Source organism: Equus quagga, chromosome 11 (genome assembly GCF_021613505.1).
Source record: "Equus quagga isolate Etosha38 chromosome 11, UCLA_HA_Equagga_1.0, whole genome shotgun sequence".
Taxonomy (NCBI): domain Eukaryota; kingdom Metazoa; phylum Chordata; class Mammalia; order Perissodactyla; family Equidae; genus Equus; species Equus quagga.
Window position 1 is genome coordinate 49202318 of NC_060277.1, and position 22889 is coordinate 49225206.

General features: G+C 39.8%; 1 protein-coding gene across 5 annotated transcripts in view; it reads right to left on the bottom strand.

Annotated features, from left to right (window-relative positions):
• Positions 1–1967: 1967 nt before the first annotated feature.
• The window catches only part of BCKDHB (branched chain keto acid dehydrogenase E1 subunit beta), a 228280-nt gene continuing 207358 nt past the window's right edge, over positions 1968–22889 (bottom strand). For 2 of the 5 annotated variants that reach the window (XM_046675344.1, XM_046675341.1), the window contains 2 exons: positions 12662–12810; positions 10602–10886 (listed from right to left, as the gene is read on the bottom strand). In XM_046675344.1, coding sequence (XP_046531300.1) covers positions 12670–12810 — 141 coding nt within the window. In that variant the 3' untranslated portion in view covers positions 10602–10886; positions 12662–12669. Of the gene's footprint in view, positions 2200–10601; positions 10887–12661; positions 12811–22889 lie in introns of those variants that run through there. The other 3 variants (XR_006890591.1, XR_006890592.1, XM_046675342.1) reach the window with 2 other exon arrangements.

Genomic DNA, 22889 nt, shown 5'->3' on the forward strand with positions numbered 1-22889 from the left:
GACACCTGATCCAAGCTAGGCCCATTATTCCCACTCCTGGGAACCCAGAATTAGGACTAACAAATATTGAGTCCATTAACTATGTGAAGCCAAGCTTGAAAGCCAGGTAGAGGCCGCTATTTTAAGGCCACCAAGCATTAGGTGATGAATGAATTGGAAGGTCAGCAGAGAGAAAAGAATGAAGCTGGCATGCAGCAGAGAGGAGATATCAAGAGAGGAGGGGGATTAAAAGAACTATATAACAACTGTCTAATTCTTATAAGTCCTAGAGTTCTTCCTGCAATTAGATTTGTTAGAATAAATTCCACCCTGCATAAACTAATATGAGAAGATCTCTGGCCCTTGCGATGGAATGCACACGTACCAATGGATTTCTTAGAATAAAAAAAAGGATTGCCAAGCAGCAATCTGTGAACACAAGGCTCTGTTTTATTCATCACTGATATTGAGCTCTAAGATGACTTTACATTTATTTACCAACTTATTTTCTTCCATTTAAATTATTATTCCTATAACAGGAGCACCATATATCGTGCAACTATTCATTGAGTTACTTTGCGCACGATGATGAATAAGGCAGGATTCCTTCCTGCTGGGGCTGGGGGTCAAAGGTGTAAACAATCAGTGGCGCGTGAGAAGTCTGTAACAGAGGCACAGGCAGAGGTTCTAGGGCTCCGGAGACACTACCTTATTTAATTTCCACCTATTTCAAAGCGAGTTATGAGAACTGATACTTTGCAAAAACAATCACGCAAGACGGGTAAATACATGTTTACTTTCAGTAATTTGCACTTAAGGAGCAGAAGTGTTGTTCTCTTAGCACATAACCAGCATTTAACAAATGTGGGTCCCTCACGTGCTGCCCTGCCTTACCACCTCCCATCACCATTTTAATGATCCAAAGTCAGGCACAAGGAAAGATTAGGCAATCTGTTAACTTGCCTGAGCACACAGCTTACTTTAGAGCTGACAATTGGGCCACATTCTTTTCATTCTGAGGTAGAAATTCCCCTGGCAAGTTTTCCAAAAGAATGTACAGCCTTCTAGTTAAACCAGCCTATTGAACAACAAATAGGTTTGTCTCCTCTCCTTCTGGAGATGGCATTAAAATGATAATGAAGGAAAACATTTTTTAAAGTATAAACCTCAAAGACAAAGAAAAGTGGAGAGGGTATACAAACACATTGTCAGGAGAGTGAAATCAGAGGAGCTGTGCCAGAGGGGGAAGCCCCAATCCATGACAGGAAGAGTGACAGAGGACAGGGCCATCCTGAGGAGAGGCTGTCTGGCTTCAGCAAGGCCCTTGGCGGGTCTCTCTGTGGCACAAAGGGGTTGAGAGAAGTGGAAGAAAACTGGGGATTCCCTTCTCTCGCCCCTATGAGGAGAACAAGGTGTCCACCGGCCCCATGGAGACCAGAGGTTCAGCCCCTGGGGAAATCGAAAGGGAGAGCCTTTGGGATCAGGAAAACCTAGTTCAGAGCAAGAGTGAATGATGCACAAGGTGGAAAACATGGGATTTAATGTTACATCCTAACCCCAGATCCAAGTGGCACTCAATGAACTAGGCTGCCATTCTTTAGAAGGGAGAGCAGAACACTTTTCTTGGGAAAAAGCCCCAGAGGAAACCCTTGCATGGATCAACAATGTTGGGGCCCTCTCTAATTGTAGGTTCTCTGCCCAATCACCCAGAAATGAAGGCCACTGCTTGTCATGCCACACATACACAGGACAGATCTCCCAGTCAGCTTAAAGAAAAATAATTTATTGAAGCGATATTCACATAACATAAAATTAACCAGTTTAAAGTGAACGTCAGTGGTATTTCATACATTCACAATGTTGTGCACCCACTATCTCTATGTAGTTCCACAAATTTCTATCACTCCAAAGTAAAGCCCTCACCCCTCAAGAACTTTCTCCCCACTCTCCCCTTCACCCCACCCCCAGCACCCACCGCTCTGCACTCTGTCTCCGTGGATGTATCTATCCTGGATATCTGATATAAACAGAAACATGCAGTATGTGACCTTTTGTATCTGGCCTCTCTCTGACATAACGTTTTGCAAGTTCATCCACATTGCAGCATATATCAGGACTTCCTTCATTTTTATAGTCGAATAATATTCCACTGTCCAGACATACCACAATCCACATCAGCTGCTGATGCCTCAGTCTTGGACAGAAACAACTGGCCATCACCTTATATATAAGACAAAAGAGAGAAACCAAAATAAACGGAAAAATGGAAACTAAGGGAAACAATATCATTCAGAAAAAACAATAAAAATTCTTAAAAAGCCACAGCTTTATACATATCCTGAGAGATTAAAAACACACATATAAAACACATGTGTACATATTTAAGTATATAAGTATATGCCTGTAGGTATATATACACATATATACATATACGGCAGCCTTAAAATCAGAAGGGGATGCTGTGAGAAAGGAACAAAGGTTAAAAAAAAAAAAAGTTGGCCAAAATAGGAAAGTTAGAAGATACGGTCAAGGAAGGATCTCACAAAGTCCGACAAAGAGACAAATTTTGAGAGAAATAAGAGACTTAGACAAGTGAGAGAAGAAAATTATGCAATGCCTTAGCTATTCTGTTCTTAGCCTAAAATTTTACACTTAGCCAGGTTAGTAGTCAAGGGTTAGAGTAAGGCTATTTTCTGACATGAAAGGTCTCAGAAAATTAGCTTCCCATGAAGACTTTATAAGGAATCTACTGGAGATTGTGCTCAATAAAGTGGAAGAAGAAAGAAAAAAGCAGAGAGCCAGGAAACAGTAGATGTGAGGCGGCACATAGAGGTGCTCCCGCGTGGCAGCTGGGCGACAGGTTGAGAGTGCGCCCCGCCCACACGTCTGCAGGAAGACTGGGGACTCCCAGAGTATCATTGCCCATACAAGTTATAGATGCTCTGCCATAAATTTCCACCAGCAGAACCATACCCATCAAAAACCCAGGCCCACCCAGGAAAAGGTGGCATAACTAAAAAAGACCTACATTTTCCATCAGCTTCGAAGAGTAAGCTTGCAAAAGAGAAAGTAAACAGGTTTGTCCAGTTAAACAGGTACAGGTGCTACTGTCTCCTATGACATGGAGTAGCTGGGGCTTGTGCGCTGGCTGGCTCCATCGGTCCCTTTAAGTCCATCTCCACCCTTCTCGCGCTGCTCGGTTTGCAGAGGCTGACTTCCAGGCACTGCATCACCAGGCTACCTGGGCCTCTGAGCTTGAGATTGGGTTTGGCCATGGGAAGCACTGGCAGGCCATCAGCGGGCAGGATGAGAAGGAGAGCAGGATATGCACCCTCCCCTCTCCCCATGCTGTTTCAGCAGCTGTTCTGTTTCTCTGTGGCCACACCCCTTGTCAGGCAGCCCCTTAGCCCCTGCTAGGCTAGGCTGTAGCTCTCATCAGGCTCCAGGGCCATCCCTCTCCGTGCCCCTTGGAGGGTGGGGCGGGTAGAGCCTCCCCCTTCCTTCCCAGTCCCTGGCATCTGCGCAGGCCTTTGTAAACAGTCCCTTGATTAAACACTATGCAATTAAAACCTTTGAATGTGACATAGTTTTTGGGCTGTGACCCTAACTAATAAACTTATGTCTCAATAGAAAAGTTTAAAACTTTACAAGCAAATTAGTATAGTACTGTAGATGGTGAATTATTTCTTTTTAAATCTTCCCTTTTGAGTTTATCTAACAAATCATTCGTGGTATGTGTGTGTATGATGGGGGTGGGGGAGAAAGAGAGGGTTTAAGAGGGAGAAACAAAAAATTGCATTTTATTTTTTTCAGGTTCTTGAAGTAATCAGCCGAACAAAAAGATTCTTTAGTACTGGTGCTTAGGGACCGTGTTTTAAAGGATAAGAAGCTTATGCAATGCTTAGTACTTACTAACAGTTTAGCAAAATATATATCCAGTACTTTATTACTTTGCATAATAAACATACTCAAAAGTAAATTATCTTTTATAATGATATAACTCACGGTCCTCACTCTAACACTGCTATATTCTCTATTCATGTGCAAGAAAAATCGTAAGTAATAATAGTTGTAATAAGTAATAATAGTGGTAATCATAATACACATATAATTTTGTATCCTGATTTTTCCACTAAAAAGTATATAATGAGCATGTTGCTATATAATTTCCATAATCGTTACTTGCAAATTCTACGTTGTATCTAATCATATGGATATACCATAAATATCAAAGCATTGCTGGTCCATTTTCTCCTAGGCAATTTTCCCATAATCTATATGAAAATTGTTACTGTGCACATAATAACATCAAATAAATCTGACAGACATGAGGTCTTTCCTTAGAAGAGTAAGCCAAGGACTAAAGGAGGCTTGCTCTAGGATCTAGACTGGCCTGCAGGATGGGTGGGCAAGTCGGCCGATGGTCTGTGTGTACTGAGAAACAGAGCAGCCCCGCGCAGACGCACGTTCTCAGGGAAGAGGGAGCTGGGAGCCAGACTTAGACCAACAACAATGCTTGAGCCCCAGAGAGCGACACAGGTTCCAAGTACAACAATTGATCTGTTTTACCAAATATCCCTGAGATGCTGGGGGCACAGCCACACTCTCTTGGGATCCTTGTATCTCAACGGGAGATGAGAGATTTTCCCGCTTCTCAGGAGAACACAGAGCACTGTCTCAGTTCCAGGGGCCCAAAAAACAGCATCAGTGGTACCCACATCTATCCCTAGTCCCTGTGGGGAGCTTCCAGGGGCGCTTCAGGGCAGTGAGGGCCGGCTGCTGGTGGCCCCTGTGGAAGGAGCAGCCCTGAAGTGCCTGCTGTAGCTGCTGGCAGCAGACATTTCTGCAGGGAGCTGGAGCCAGAGCCAGAGCCAGAGAAGCATGGACTCCATGTGGCTGTTCAAATGACTGTTCGAAAGCAACCCTCCAGCAATCTGCAAAAATAACTAGAGAAACTCTTGTGAGGCCGTCTAGCAGTTGGGACAGATTTTTTTAAAAAAACACTACTTGTTACTATGCATGGGGCTTTAACTTTCCCTCTGGGTTAGGGTAGCCTAGGACAGATTTTTATGTTAGGCGGAAGTTACACATACATTCACTACATTGTTCTCTAACCTCTTTGATTTCACATAAAAGATGAAATAAGGGTCAAAGTAAACTTATGATTCAACGGAAGGAGGTTAAATATGAGGAATTCACACAAAATATTCAGAAAGAAAAATTTGCTGTTAGACTGACAATAGTCTTATTGTTAAAATTCTTTGAAAATGAAAACTCCCAAGGGCTGTTTTTCAGCTCTATGGGTAAGTTTAACAACAGTTCTAAGGTTTCACGCCTTAGGTAAGGACTTTGCCTGAAGAAGCCTCCAGAGAGTGAGGTTTCTAAGAGACAGATGCTGTGGAACTGCTCATCATTCTGGCCAGAGGGAAGGTTGCCAGCGTTCAACTTTCAGGCTGAAAGTCTATTTTCATGGACATTAATGCAGCAATAAGCGCAGCTAATTTTTTTGTCATAGACAGGAAAAACTCAAGCCCGATATATAGACTAGTCCCAAGGGTGGAGGGTTTTCCCCCAGTATATTTTATTAAAAACATGTGGACTTTCTTCTTTCAAACTCAGTATATTTCAAAGCATTAGAAGGACTGAATTAGGATGCTTTTGGTTGCAAGCAACAGAAATCCAACCTAGAACAAAGAAAGTGGTGGTTTATCAGAAGGCTCCAGGAGTAATTCCTCATAGAACGAAAGGAAGAAGGGAATAGTGGAGGCTGCACGTGGCAGAAGTGCGGCTCGTTTGGGGGGTGACTGTCTCCAGAAACTGAAACCTGGCCAGGACTGAGTCCATCTTGCTCTGCAGATTTCCTCAGCACATTGGTTCTGTTCCCATGTGGATAAAGAGGGCCTTCCTCCACAGGAAAGGTGGCCATAGGTCCCTCCAGAATAACATCTTTCCAGATCTATTTGTTTGAAAGATCCTGAAGAAGGGCTCTGATTGGCCCAATTTTGATCGCCTTCCATATCCCTTGACGAGTCATTGCGGTCAAGAAGATGGTGTTCTATCACTGGCCTAGTCTCAAGTCCGCAGAATCTACCAACCAGAAGGGGAACAGCAGACAGCGCTGCTGGAGGATAACTTAGAGCCAGGCTGACTCCATTTGTGACTTCAAGAACGGAGAAGATTAAGAAAATTAAGAAAAACTACTGACAGTCCATCACCCCTAAATTAACAGTTTCGAATGAGCATTCTATTGTAGTTTGGCCATTTGCACATACACTTTGATGTACAATATTTTCATGGAGCTACTTAAAAAATACATCGTTTTGAAATCTGGAGAAACAGGCCTAAAAGTACAGGAACAATGCTCATCTTTTGGGGACCCTTGAGGTTTAGCCCTGTATGAAGGACTGTTTTTGTTCCTAATTTCCTTAAGAAATGAAATACAACCCATGCCTGTGGTGGTACATAATATCAACTGGCATAAAATATCAAATGCTACCAAAATACCACTTAAATGTGTACACCTTGCAAAGAGGGCCCTACCCAAGTGCTTCTCAGGTCAATGTCTGCTTCCAGGACAGGCCCGTATCTCCTTTTGTTTGTTCGTTCAGCAACATGTTGAGACCCTCTGCAGACCAGGACTATCGTAGGCTCTGCAGAATTGGTGGGAAACAAACAGACCACAGCCCCCTGCCTTTGTGGAACCAGCAAAACATTGTGGATGGAGGAAAAGAATCCCAGGATAATAGGTAGGCAGATGTTCCAAATGATCAAGCAAACATTTTTAAAATAATTATTCTAATTCTTTATAGTCACTGTACCTTATGAAAATTCGCAGTCAATAAAATATTTATGGTAGCCAAGTAGGCCTCAGCAAGAAACTGAAGGACTTTTAGCAAAACAAGACTTTAATAATTATTTTCTTAAAGTGATGGAATAAAATATCCTAATAACAAAGACCTTTGCTTATCAATAGTTTGGGTAAATGATTAGGTTTTGCTAAATAATTTCCTCCCCTCAGACAAAGGACCTGGACAGTATTAGCTGATGCAGGCACAGCCAGCATGTGGCCTCTATATGCTAATACCACGATTACATAAAAACTTCCACTCTCATGGGACACAGATATATAGAATTGTTTAAAAACTCATTTTTAAGAAAAAATAACTTTTCGATTTTACAATTTTATTTTTCCCATTTGGAACTTTCTGCTTTTAATTTTATTATCCTTTTCATTCTTCTTGGGCTTCTTCCTCCTTTATTCTTGCATTCTTACATTTTCAGTTTTTCTCTTTAAAAGAGTCAAAGTCTATGAATTCACCTCTGAGTGCAACTTTGGCTGAAGCACATGAACGATCTTCTATTCTAAATATTCTGTAATTCTTTACATTTGCTCCTTCTTTCCAGTTACTTAGTTGGGTACTTTTTTATTTCTAAGTAAGTGGAATATTTGTGATTAATTTGGGATGTGGTCGAGTCAGCCCTGATGGCCTAGCAGTTAAGGTTTTGTGTGCTCTACTTTGGTGGCCCGGGTTCAGTTCCCGGGCAGAACCACGCCACTTGTCCGTCAGTTGCCATGCTGTGATGGCAGCTCACACAGAACTACAAGGACTTACAACTAGAATATACAACAATGTACTGGGGCTTTGGGGAGAAAAAAAAAAAAAACAGAGAGGGAGAATTGCAATGGATGTTAGCTCAGAGCAAATCTTTCCCGGAAAGAAAAAAAAGGCAGGATGTTTGCCCTAATGAAACTTCAAAAAAAAAAAAAAAAAAAATGGGGATGTGCTCAGAAGACATGATGCCTTTTAATAGTCTTTTTTCAGGATATTTACTGATATTTTTCTTTGGGCCTTAGTATACAATCAATTTTTTAAACTGCTTGTGTATACTTTGAAAGGCAATACACTCTCTCTTTATGGAGACACAAAGTTTAAAAGAGATTGCTGTTGATCTAACCCTATTACTTAGTCTTGTCTGCATCATCTACGAAACTGAAAGTAGGGTGACTGCTTCCCCTCTTACTTCCAGTCCTTTTCAGCTATGATTGCCTCATTCTTTCTCTTATTTTCTCATTTTCCTGGCAAATGTCTTTAATCACTGTATTCAGGGACATGTCACGTATCAGAGTTTCCAAATCTTTGCCCACACATGAGTATTTTCTTTCTTTCCAAACTAGACAGCCCAGGGGAACACATCAAAGTCTCCAAACCTCACGTCTCTCTGGAAATTCCCACATGATGCTTTTGGGGTCATGCTCCTCACCCCCCAGCCAAGCATTTCTGCTAAGGGTCATGTTGTGTGCCCAGCTGGTTGACACCTACCAGCTGTATCCTTGGTGTCCTCGGAACAGGCAGAAGTTTGAGAACCTCTAGAATTTAGTGTCAATGACAGGCTGAGGGCGAGTTTTGTTTGTACACGGGGAACCTGACTTCTATTCTGAGGTACCCGCCCGGGCCTGGGTCAGGGCCATCTCTGTGGCTGCTGCTGGACGGGATGGGGACTGGCAGTCCCTCCAGAGCCACATGCGGCGGAGGAGGGAGCTCTCTAAACAAACAGCAGTGCTGTTACTAGAAGGTGGGGGCAGGGATGCCAGGCAGCCAGCAACCACACGTGTCCACCGCAGGCTGCTGTTGGGGAAGTGATTTCACTAAACCGAATGGGGACCCCCTCCGTGGGACGTCTTCTCAGGATTCTCACCGAAAGTGTCTCAATTATGTGGCTTAAACCTAAGGCACTGAACTGAGGTAATTCTCTCAATCTTATGCCTCATTTCTTTTTCTAATGTATACAGGTCTGTTCACCTAGCTTGGCTAATGCCTATCAGTTGTATAGAACATGGATATCATATTTTTTTCCTAAAGGGATTGGATAACTTGAACTACAGCAGATTATATTCATTTATACACCCATGTTGTCACAGGGAACAGACTTATTACCATGCTGAGGCTGGGAGTTGTGGGGATTTTGAATCTGGCATTCATTTAACATCTTGAGCATCTCTCATCACTATTTCCTGATTTTCACAATGTGGAGCACTTGTTTCACATAAAAAATGTATTAAGACAACTGTTTTAGATATCTATGTACCTCCTGTGCCACAGTCTGAGTCTAGTGTTAACTGTGAGCTGTTTACTTGGGGAGGGACCCGGGTATCAGCTGTGGGACTGCAGGGCTCATGGGAGGGGAGAATGGTTTCACACTGGGGCACTTCGGGCACAGATGATCCCCACAGTTGTCCTCATGCTTGCTTTCAAACAGAATTCAAGAAAATAAAATCAAAATAGCAAAGGGAATATTCTTTTAATAACGAATAGATAGGAAAAAATAGTATTAAACAGATACCATGGCAATATAACTTAAAATAAGAAACTTCAATTAAAATCATAAACAATATCAACTACAAAAGTAAGTTCAACTAAAACAAATATGTTCAAATAGAACCCATAGGCCAAGATGTGATTGGTTACCGCACATCTCCGGCCCTGCTGGACGGACCCGGGAGCGCAGAGTGCCCCACAAGGAGGCCGAGAGTCTTGGGTGGAGAGCGAGGACCACAGCCAAGGTCTATACTGAGTCTCGGCGTCTTAAACTCAGAATGTCCTGTGCCATGAGCCAGATGGATTCCCAAAATCTTTTCCAGACTTGTTGCTGACAAGCGCATCGTTTCCCATCCTGTACTGTACAGGTGTTTCCATTTTTACGTGAAGAACAGGGCTTTATTTTTACCCCTAACAAACACTTTGGTTCTTTATTTCAGCCCACTGCTATCCAGAGTTTGGGATAAAGGGCCTTACTTTACCTCCAAGTTCCAGGCAATCTAAAAATGTTACTTTCTATATCTTCCTCCAAATATCTGATAAAAATAAATAGGACACAACTTTTTAAATTGTAGTTTTAAAGTAATATATACATTTGTGATCAAAAGAAAATGTCCATTTTTCCCGTGTTTATAGAGAAAGGAAAATACTGCATGACCCTGGTTCTCTGCTCTTTTCGGGGCGGCGACCTTTCTGCTGGAACAGGCGAGAAGAAACTCTTCTGGAATCTGTGAGAGGGGAGGTGCAGGGATTCCTGAGGCTGTTCAGGCCTGTCTAAAGCTGTGGTGAAGGGCAGCAGAGGCACAGTAAGGAGCGAGAGGCCCCGACAAGGAAGCTTCCTCCTGTCGAAGCCTTTTGTTGCTGCTAATGTTGCTTTTCTTTTTATCTATGTAATAATATAAAGAACATGGAAAAAGTATTTGCTTTGCAACATCACGGCCCAAAAAAACACAACTGCAGCAAAAGCTTGGCGATTTTATAGTAAAAGACAGGCTCTTGCTGTCCATCTCCCAAAAGAAAGAGAGGCAGCAGGACAATCCTGCCCCACCAGGCTCTGGAGAAAAAGGGAGTGCGTCCAGCACACCTTGTTGAGACAAGAGGGAAGAACAAGGAAAGACATTCCAGAAGTTTCATCAACATACAACCATCTTAGCCAGAAAGAACTAAGCCAAATATAATAAAGCTGAAAACCAGCATTTCTAAACATTTCACTTTCATTCAGATTTAATTAACAAGTTAACAATCTATTACTGTGCAACGAAAATTCTTTTCACTAATGAAACAAAAGGACACACAACCTGAAGATAATCTGATTTTGTTTTATTGACTACTACCCCACACCCAATATTTACAGATGTAATTAAATGGAATTTATAAGACCACCGTGTGGAACATTTTAAAAAGTTAATTTAAAACATTCTTAATGGAAATCGTCAATTCACATGTGTTCATACAATAATTTATAATTTTTCAGCCAATATCCAAGATGATTTATTTCATAAAACCTCTATTTTCAAGAAGAGATAAATCTGAAGAAATATAAAAATTCAGAAAAATATTTCCATATCTAGTCATAATCTTCCAGTGTCTCTGTAAAAGAAATCAATAACAATTATAGACATTCTGGCTACTGTAAATTAAATATAGATTTTCTCATTGCATGACTACTTTCTTTAATGCCATATTTAACATAGAAGAGCTATTCTTCTTTTATCATATTTTCATGATAGATTTAAATATTCAATTTTTTTATGTTTAAAAAGAAATATATATCAAAATTGGAAAGCAGTACCTAAATATTACTTTAAAAATAGCAACAAGGCATACGGCCACACGTTATCACCTTGATTCTCCATTATGGATGGGCCATGGAGGAAACAAAACGGACAACAAAAGGGAGGAAGTCCTCTAACCAGTCCCAGGTGTGACTTAGCTGCTTTCACAGACAGTCAGAGGACATCAGAAATCCAGCACGCACCTCTGCGGTCCACGAGAACACCGGCATGTGAGAACCGAAGGCCTAAAGTACATCTCTAACAATATTCTCAGAACAGAGCTGCAAAACTGTGGGGATCATAAAGGCAGATGGGGGCGTTATTTTCTCCATCTGCACAAATGTACAGGTATCTCTCTGGTTTTAGGTGACTTGGCTTTACCACACACGAACAGAATTCAAGAATTATAGTCTTTCTTATCTTTAAAAAGCACAGGCTGTGTTACTACACACAGCCTATTCTCCCTGCTCCTGTGAAAGGCTACGGTTCTTCAAAATGTATATTACTATGTTTTGGACAACTAGATATTAAAATGTAAAGCATTTAATCCCTATCTATGCATTTTGAACCACGTCAAAAATGCCAAAGGTAGGGGCCGGCCCCATGGCTGAGTGGTTAAGTTCTCGCACTCCACTTCGGTGGCCCAGGGTTTCACTGGTTCGGATCCTGGGTGTAGACATGGTACCACTCATCAGGCCATGCTGAGGCGGCGTCCCACATAGCACAACCAGAGGGACCCACAACTAGAATATACCACATGCACTGGGGGGCTTTGGGGAGAAGAAGAAGAAGAAGAAAAAATGATTGGCAACAGATGTTAGCTCAGGTGCCAATCGTTTTTTTAAAAAAAAGCCAAAGATAAATCAGTGTGTCAATGATAGCAACTTCTACATTAAAACCCTGAAAACTAACTTCACCATTTTTAACGGTGTTCATTTTGGCTAGAATAACACTGCTGAAGGGGCAGATAAGCATTACTAAGAAAATCATAATGAATAAATATCACCTATTGTCCACAATTTTAAAAGACTCATTTGCCAGAAAAGGTTGTGGCAATAGTAGTGGTGGATTTTTTTTCTTAAGTAAAACTTTCCCTTATACATAATAAATAGGTTTCCTGTTCAACAAAACTATTTTTCAGATAATATGAAAGGAAAGTCATATATCTGAAATCACAGGAGTTCAAAATAATGGTGCACGAAGGGCCAGCTTTAAGTAACAGAAATTACCCCTATTCATGAACAGTTTAAGTAGCTGGTAAAAATATACAGAAATGAGAGTAAAAGCTGGAACAATGGGGTGAAGTATATTTGCAACCAAATCCCAGCAGAGAGTATCTTCACCCATGATCATTCAATGTCAACATATGCATGCATCTGTTTCATAGAAATGAGACAATACGTATGCTTGATGTGTTTCTATTAAATGTAAACAGACTACTATAAATTTGAATTTTTTTCTGAAATCCACATTTTGTTCTGGAAGTTGCCATTTATCAAATACAACACACTGATGACCATTGTTCCTTGGTTAACATACGTTAATGTCAGGGACACACATGAGCTTTCCCAAAATGCAAGGCCAACTTACCTGTGGGGTCAATAGTTGATCATCTTTCGAAGGGCATCATAGCACTTCCATTTGTCTGGGATGTAGAAAGGCTCAAAAACGTGGGGAAATGGTGTGTCGTACCCACATACTCTTGATATAGGAGCCTCTAGGTTCAGGAAACATTCTTCCTGCAGAGAAGAATACAGACGGTTAACTGCAAGAATATTTCTTTTTATTCACAGAGATGAAACATTTCAACTTAAAATACAATTGCATCCAAGGGCATTAAGATAATTAAGTGTAATGTAATGTGAAGAAAGCAGGCAACAAATAGCATGTTTGGCATGATCCTGGTTTTATTTAAAATATGTTTTCATATATATATATATGAATTTTATGCCTACATACATATCTATCGTTTAAGCCAAGCTGGGATTATACTAAACAGGCAAATATTTTGTTCTACAAATATAAACATGAGGCATGAGAAAATCATAACAAAATGTTCACAGTAAATTCTGCAGCTTGAAATTAGTGATAGTATATGTCTTCTTGTTCCCTGTATTTTTCAAATTTTATATACAATGAATATGTATTACTTTATACTGAATGTTTGTAATTACTCTACACAGCCAGATGGAACTTCCACCAGGTACTTGACCATGTTCTGGTCTCTCTCACGGCCAGGCTTTTGCAGATGCCATCGGCCCCTGGCCACTCACTCCCTAAGCCCACTGCTCCTTGCCTGATGGCCGCGCTCACGCCTCTCCGGGATCACCTCAGGAGCCCCTCCGTTCAGAAGCCTTCCTTGACAGCACCTCCCACCCCCACACCAGCGAAAGGAAGGGGGGCTTCTGTTATGAGCTCTCGCAGCACTGAACTCAGCACGGTCCAATGGGGTCTCCCCGGAGAGACGATGAACTCCAGAGGCCAGAGATCTGATTCAAGAAAACGTAAAACCCCAAACAAGGGAGAGCCCTGAAGAAATCATCTTCAGAAAAAGACAACGTTATACAGGTGACAAATTCAAATTTGAAAATGAAATTTTCAGAGAGTTAAAAAAATCTAAAAAGAGACACGTGATTAAACTACTCTTAGGAAAATGATATTAACTTTACCATTCACAGCTACTACCTGAAATAAAAACCTTTGGGTTTTTACACATCCACTTTCTATACTGCTCTGCTTCACAAAGGATTTGAGGAAGTCCACATTTTCTTACATACTTACTAACTGCATTTTTAAATTTTCACTTAAGCGGAAACTTTCACATGAAAGAATCCTGACACCTCATGCTCAGTCCCCACGCTCTGCGCATATTTCTTCAAGTGACAAGTGTATCGGGGCAGAAAGGGCCTGGGAACAGGACAAATTAGTTCCAACCGGCCATTTCCAGACCTCCCTCTGCCCCACGGACCCCTATCAGACACCAAACCAGGGTTGGCTTTCCCAGCAACAGGAAACCTTCATTAACAACTTGGGAACCTTGCCTACGGAAGGTTTAAAGAGTCACCTAAGAAATTCCACTACTAATAAACTCAAAGTAGGTGACAGACTGGTGGATGGTTTCTTCATTGAGACAAGCAATTTTAAAGGGATTTAAATTGTCAACTTGGGATTAACTCAGTTTTATTACTTTAGTTGACAAGGGTTGTTTTTCCATCTTCCCTAAATACTTCACCCTTCATCAACAAACTATCCTTGGACACTGCAAAATACAGAAAACCAAGGGCAAAATATTCCACTAAATGCTTTTAATTTACTCCTATAAAACACTATTTTTTTTAACTAGACCCTGGAAAGTTGGCCTACAACAAAATGATCTGTGTTTGTGAAATCATTCCTTTTAGCACAATGACTAACATCATCAACTAAAACTTTTTTTCAATTGGAATGCTCTTAATTCCTCATTTTGTGAGAACCACTCTTTACAAGAATATACTTGCCTGCATGGGCAGAGAAAAAGGTCTGCGAGGTCACAGTGGACCGTACGTACACAGTGGCCACTGTGAGGCTGGGAGGGGCCAGGAGATGACACAGGCCCCCACTCTGTCCTTTATACATATTGTTTGAGTTTTTACAAGTATTACTTTCGTAATTCGATGACACTGAAACAAAGGAAGAGTAAAGTGTAGGACCATCTTCCTACGTGAATAAAAGTTTCCGTTACATAAATTTGCAATTTTACATGTAGCATTTCCTTAATTTGGAAACAATTACTGTCAGTTACGTGGCATTAATTGATTGTAAAGTACTATATATATAAATATATAAAATATCTTGTAAAAATCATAGACGATAATTCAAGGATACATAACAGAAGGCTATGATTCAATTTTATAAGGATACTCTGACCAATTGAAACAGTTTGAAGTTTTAATGTTTTGCTAACTCAAGCATATTAAAGAAACTTAAGTTATTCTTTCCAAGGACTTGAGTTAAAACTTCTTTTAAAGCTTTGGATATCAGGTGTTTGGGTCAAGCAGCTGTGCACATACTTCCCACTGAACTGGTTCACATACAAATGATTTATGTGTGACTATGTTTCTTTGGGCATCCGTCATAACAAGGCATCCTGGTTCAGCCTCAGGCTTTTTCATACAGAAGCTGTACACATCCACGAACACACACACATACACACACAGAAAAAGAAATATTTGAATCTCATTGACAGATCTGCAGATCAGTGTACCAGATTAATCCTCCACAAAGCCTCTCTCTTCATTATATACCACATTACGACACCATAACTATAGCAACGATGTGCCCTGAATTTAAGACAATCCAGGTTAATCATAATCCTCTTCTCCACTGGCCACATAAGCACACATATTATTTTTAAAACAGTTTGATGATTTTTGATTTGGAAATAGTAACGCACATAAAATCTGGAAGAAATAATTACCTAACCCACAGGGTCGTTGTGAGGATTACAGGAGGCATCCAGCCCACGGGCTAAGATGGGCAGTGTCAGTTTCTGGTCTCTCTCCCTGGAGAGCTTGTCTGTGGACTGGCTCCATCAACATGGAACAATGGCAGATTTGGCTGTGACGTTCCAAAGCAGAACACCGTGTACCACGTAACCAGGGGCAACGGAAGAGAACCCAGGCAGGTGTCAAGAGAGGCTTTTCTCCAGCTATTCATCTTCAGAATTTTCACCTTGGATCCAGCGAAATGCCTGAAGGTGAGCCCTAATGTAGTAACGGCGACATATATTTTGTTGTGGTGTGTGCTTTCACACACATAATCAGGAAAAACAGATATCCCTTCAAAAGACACTTGTGTGAAATTCTAGTACATAATATTTGAATTTACTTCTGAACATGCCTTTTTCTAACTATGAGAATTTTCTTTTTAAAATATGTTAATAATAAGGATAGTAGCCAGTACTTATGATGTAGCAAGTATGGTGCCAAATGAGTTATATTTTATCTCATGTAATCATTTCAGCAAATCTCTGAGGTGAGTACTATATTCCATTTCACAGATGAGGAAGCCACGGGGAAGGAACTCGCCAAGGTCCAATAGCTACACCCGACTCTGAGCCCATATTCTCGGTCACTCTTCTGCAGATTTTGAGGTACTACTCTTGAGGATAGCAATAACAAGAAAAAAAATAAAATAGGAATAAAAAAACAGTAAAATGGAAGGTGGGCTGAGATTAAGATTTTCTAACAGAACCTCGAGAGGCATAACAGGTGAAGTTGGGTCTAAGAAGCCTCTGCCGTATGTACAAGGAGGGCAGACGCCAGGGGATGTGAGGAAGCTGAAAGCACACAAGGAGCAAGAGGGGAACACAGAGCAGCAGACGAATGGTCCTGGGTCAGGACCCTCCTGGTTACGCTCAACGATTTACATCAGCAGGACGCAAGCTGCTTATGTATCAGCCACCCGGGTTGCTATGCGCATTATACCCAGGAGAGGAAGCTGACGATGTGAAATAACAATTCCAAATTATAAAAATCATAGACGCAGGCAAAATAAATTCCTTATTTGCCCATTTTCTGGAACAAAACAAATTTATCAATATCTTGTTGACATTGCAGAGGAGAGAGATTCTGTAAATTTCCTAGCAGGTAAGAGAGGGTAAGTTAAATTTAATAAAATAGGATTATCATTTTAAGATAAAATCTTATTGACAGGTTTTAAGAAATTAAGTGTACTGCATTTATGCCTGTTTTGATGAGTGCAGAACAGGTCATGCATTATACGTCTGTGTATGTAAACGCATATATATTAGGGCTTTCACGAGATCACGCGAGGCCTCTGGACACTTAACCCCGTTTCCCCGCTAAAGTTTTAAGCACATCAACCATAAATTCTGCTGTCACCACGTCGCAGGAGCTGCGTCGCCGAGATCGGTCTCGGGCATTCACACAGCGGCTCTGGTCACTTTCAACAAATCTTTTTGTTGTTTTCATGGCAAGGTTGCATGATATAATTGATACAGCATGGAATTTGGAATTCTCTCTGAAGGGAATCTTTGTTCTACTAGGATTTAACCTCTCCGAGCCTCTGTTTACTCAACAGCAAAACAGGAGTATTAAAACTCTGCAATGCCATCGTCTGACTGCGCTGTCTCTGCTGTGACCCTGCCTGTCTGCGTCTCCAGACTGTGCAGCAGCGTATGAAAAGTACCTGCTTTCATACCTGATACGTCCTACTGCTCCATAACTTCCAGGTGTTTGTTCTCCTCTTAAGACTTTCCAAGTTATAATAAACACGAGGTCTTTGAAATGAAAGACCAAACCATCACTGAAGACGGGATTCTGGGACACAGAACAATCAACACTGAGAAGCTATAACCCTTATAGCACAGTGTCTGAATAGCTACCATTTATTGGACACTTACTAAGCCTTAAAAAATGTAAGAAAATACCAAAAATAAGTAAGTGCTGTATGAGGAAGGAGGGCGGAGCCCCCTGAGGTTATGAGGGAGCCAGGCTGCACTCAGGTCTCCAGGAAAGGCAGGGTGCGGTGCTGCCCCCTGGTGGGGAGCAGGGAGCCGCGACACTAATTGCCAGTTCCTGGGGCTGACACGACAGATTAAGCCTGGCTAGAAAGGGAAGTCAAGAGCTCCAGAAATGGTTAAAAAATCCCCCTCAAAAAGAACATGATTTCCAAGCAGTGTTACTATAGAAAAGCAGCCTGTCAGTCAGCTGCTAGAAGGTTACAAGCCCCACAGATACCTGAACGTATCTGTGAAGTGAAGCCATGCACACTGACAACCAGAGTGGAGAATAAAGACCATACGATATCATTCGATTCATTTTTAAAGCAATCATTTGGTTTTTGTTTTTTAAATCAAAGCAATTCCAGGCTCAGATTTCTCTGTAAGAACAACTTTGGAATAATTTTTATCCAGTTTTTCTAATGACAGAAAGTTGGAGACAGCCCACGGTGCAAGACTGCATATCATCTAGAGTCGGGAAGTTGTGAAGTTTAAAGTGAGACCCGAGAATTGCAGGTCTTTTATATACGTTCCTACTTTCTTATAGCTGATACAGCCTGACGAAATTCCTTTCATTTTCCTGAAAAACTATTCAACTAATTTTTCTAAACATTTCACAGAAAGTCAGAAAAGCAGGACACTGTCATGAGAAACATCACAAGTCAAAATAGGCATACAGTGCCTACAGGAGTATCTGAGAAATCAGGATTCATGCTCTTCCTCGGAACAATGGGAAACATCAGCCCATGACTTAAGTTCAAAGTAACAACTCAGAAAACTGATTTTTAAATTGCTTTGCAAACAAAAAGTCCAGGTTATATCACACAATTATTATTATGCCACCATAACACATTTAAACTATGAGAATATATTTTGTTTCCAAGAGGGGGTAGGAGTAAGGGTGAGTTACGCTATCAACATAATGAGCACTGACCAAGACACGTAGATCATAGAGTTATCATTTCTCCGCTAGGAGAAAACATTAAGAAATAGCTTTAAATGATTTGTGAGTGTGCTTAGTTTTAAATCTAAATTCCAAGACCACTTAGTCCTTGTTAGTTAATACTAACAATAAAACAGAGATTTTGCTTCTAAATGCAATTAATTGTCTAGAGCTCATGATGAGCAGTACAAGAGTTAAACTGTAAAAATGTGAGAAAAACTAAATTAACATACCAGAATGATGTATCACTGATAACTTTAGAGTCCATGAACTTAGAGACTTAACGTTTTGATTACAACTTGACTAGTCCTAGTTATTAATGTAAGGTTAGACATCACCCAGCTTCCAAATAATATTAGAGAATATTTGTTTTAAATCTGCCATGAAAACTTGCCCATAGCTAAAACATGAGTTTTAGCACATGAGAAAAAATGATTCTAGTGTCTTGAATCACACTTTCCCAGCAAATGAGTCACAGAAACCTGTGAAGGCACAATGCCAGCAACTCCAAATTAATTTTATTACTGAATTAAATAAATACAACTTTACTAACGTAAAATAAAATACTTTTCATTTAAGCTAATGGTTTAAATAGTATGGATCATGTTGTTAAAACAGAGCTCAAGATATATATTAGTGTGTACCAATTTTCTATATAGCACAGATCTGTAAAATTAATTCTCCAGACAGCAGAGCCCCTAAGCTACCCCCAAAAGGACAAGATGCTCCCTCAAACATTAGAGTCATGCTTATTTTATTTGTCTAATACCAGACACATGAGATGCATTCAACAAACACTTGCAGTCTCTCAATTATAAAACACAGCTGAAACAATATAATAAAAGAGTATATGAATAATATAATTTTATCTAGCTTTGTGTAACACCTAAAACATTAGAGTCAAGCAAAGCTTGACTTTGCTAATTTCAGCAAAGCTTCCATGTAAAACCATAATCTTGACCAAATTAAAAGCTGAGTTCTCTATTACTTAACTTCACTGGATCATCTTCAATGTCTTCTTAATTTTTAAATTAATTCCATTTCTTCCTCTTTAATGCAAATTATTAGTAACCTGGTACAATTTTTGTTTTCTATGATTTCTTTCAGCTAGTTAAAGAATGGAACTGAATTCTAAATTAGCATTTTCATTTAAATTCAAATCCAATTTTTAAAATGGAAGCTTATTTTGTGAAGTTAGACGGAATTATTATTTCTGATCTGAACAGGTCTCCTTGGATACAGTCTAGGTACCTATAACAAAGTTGCAGGATGATATGAAAATATGCATAGAAGTGATTCATGGTTCAAATTCAATAGTCGTGTTAGAATATAAACATGTTAATAGAAAGTTATCTATAAATCTCAACACATTAACTGTAGAAATTGAAGTAGAACAAATTTCAAAATCAAAATTTAACATTAAAATCAACAGCTTATTATGTAATATAGATTGCTTTTTTTTCTCAAAACAAGTTTTGTAAACTTTGCTATTTTAAAATCTGAAATATGTCAAAGCAAGTGACAACTCACTTCTATAATTTATTATCTTCTCTGAAATCATTTTTTAAAAAGCCCATAGTACTCCTTATGGCCCAGGGACTGTACTAAATACTTTATAAATATTAACATTTTAATTTTCATAAAAACTAAATTAGCAACCACAATGGTAAAACCAGCACCCCATCCAAACCACTCTGGGTTTCCAGGTAAACCTGTAAAGGTTTGGCTCTGCTTTCAAACTTCCCTGGATCCCGTCTTCAGCTGGGCCCCGAAGCCGCCTCATCATTTTCACCTGAGGAGCACTGAGAACCAACAGCGAGAAAAATCACGTCTTCATTAAATCCTCCTGCAACACACTCTGTTTATTTGCTGCAATGAGTCTCCAAAAATGTTCTGAGGTTTTCAAAGTTCAGAATCTAAAGTTAAATTTTTTTTGAGATATACTATGCGCAAATTTTGACATTTAAAATGCACTGTGGCCACAATGCTTTTGTTACAACACTCTATATTCAATAGAAGGGAAAGGAGGGGGAGAAAAGCAATGCTCTCAAATTTCCACAGATGCTGAAGCCTCTCAAATTTTATAGTTCCAAATTCTTCCTATAGAAGAAAGCATGGACAGCAGCAAAGTTTGAAAGTGGAACTTCCTTAGAATGTGGATGCCTAATGATAAACATAAGCGACCTGCAGCTTTGGGTCATCTCATGAACAAATCGTTCTCTGTAAGGTAGGACTTTTGCTTTGCTTGGCACCCGGGAATTTAAAATACTCCTGTAAAGTGACTTTTGATGATCCTACAAAGCATTCACTTTTTCTGCTTGTTTTTCCACACAATTCTTCGTATAGCATTCTAACACCACCAAATGGTGCTCTGAAGGCAGAAATCGATCCTGGCTCACTTTCTGGATGCTCCCTTTGTCTCAAGGCATGGAAAATATGTTCTTTTAGAACTGGGGGGCTGAGCCTGCACTAAGCAAATTTCTACTAGGATTTGTCACGGCCCCAATTTTGCAACCTGTTTTTAAGTTTCAAGACTAACTATAAAACGAAACTACTCCACATAAAGTGTCCCCCTATCTGGCACCACCTTTCGAAAAAGTTTGAGAAACTGAATAAAAAAATGACAGCTAAAATATTTGCCATTTTACAAATGATACTCTTTTGTTACAACATAAAGAGGTTTTTACTGTCTTTTCCTTTTCTTTAAATATGTTAAATTTCTAGTTTATGTTTTAGTTTATATTTAAAAGAATGCAAAAACAACTTGCTAAATGTGAAAAAGGCAAGGAAAAGGGAAAAATCAACATTATTTTATCTACATAATGCCAAAAGAGATGTGTCAATGTTTTTACTGAAATTAAATATACTTTTTTAAAAGTTAATCTTGGGTGTCATAGCAACATAGCCTTTAAGCTTGCTTTTGCTGAATGAATAAATCAGACCAAGTTATTTTCAGCAGTTTAATCCTGGTCACTAGATCACCGTGATTTTACTAAGAAAAGCATAGCAGAAATAAACGTTCTAGGCTATCATCAATTATTAGGAGATGTGGTCAAAACTTTTAATTGGATCCTAGCAGTAGTAGTAGCACTCCCAAAGTTTAATAACTGAACCAATTAAGAAAACAAACATGTTTCTGGCAAGAATATCCGACCTGAGTGAGAAAAGGCTGTTAAGTGCTCCTATTATTTATATGCAGATGACTTTTGCCAACATGAGGAGTTTAACCTATTCATTAAAACAAATGTAGCAATTGCAATTATTATCTGTATCCAATAAAAATAAAATGCAGAATTCAAAATATGTTTTCCTCTTCACTATTCACATGTCTGTGTTTCTGCCTTTAAAGTTGGTTAACATTTCTTACAAAGAAGCTTTTCAGGTTGGATGTCTGTGCATTTGCATAAACATATTTTCATATGAGAATCTCAAGAATTGAGAGAGTTTTGAGCATTAGGGAGAAAAGACACACGCCTTCTTTTTTACTGTCAATATCGGGTGAGTTGTACGCTGATGAGATGACCCCAATTCTGCATGTATTCTCACCAAGTCGTACTGCATGCTTAGTGGGGACAAATTTCTCAGAACCCTGATAAAACCACATAGATACAACAGTGAAGGGGTGGTTAGTGACTGCGGTCCGGTTCTGGATACTCCTATAATTAAGTGTAAAAACAGAATGTTAGAAATGCCCAAAGGTACTGTTCATTAACAAATTTAGATACGCTAAATTTATGTAGCTCATATAACAGGGAAATAGTCACATATTTTATTTAGATGGACCAGAGCATTTAGTTACTATTTTTTATCCACTTACTTGAGGCTGAACTATATAAATTCAATCGGGTCCCTCAATTAGGAATCAGAGGCAAAGACACAGAGCACTGCTTTCCCCAAAGAGATCACAGGAGTTTCCCCATTTGTTATATGCCACAGATAATGATGTACACAGGCACACATGGACACAAACAAGCCATCCTGTGTTTAATGAACACATCCTGGTGAATATCTGGAGAATCAACATGAAAGCCTTCAGGAAAAGAAATGTATTTGTCCATATGCCTATCAGTTCAGAAAAAGGAATATGTACATACATTCAGAGAACAGAAAAGCCAGACATTCACTAAATAGTAACCAAAGAGATGTTGTTATTTAGTAATAAATGAATAGAATTATTTATATGGTCTCAATCCTTTCAACAACTCCCTGTGGCAGCGACAAGTGAGGAGCTGAGGCTGGCACAGGTTAAGTGAGGTGACCACAACCACACAGGTGCACCCAGCTTTGCTAGCATTTGAACCAGCTCTCCTGGTTAAGACTCCAGATTTGAAAGTGGGCAAGAGTCTTGCCTGGTGACAAGGTAAAATTTATAT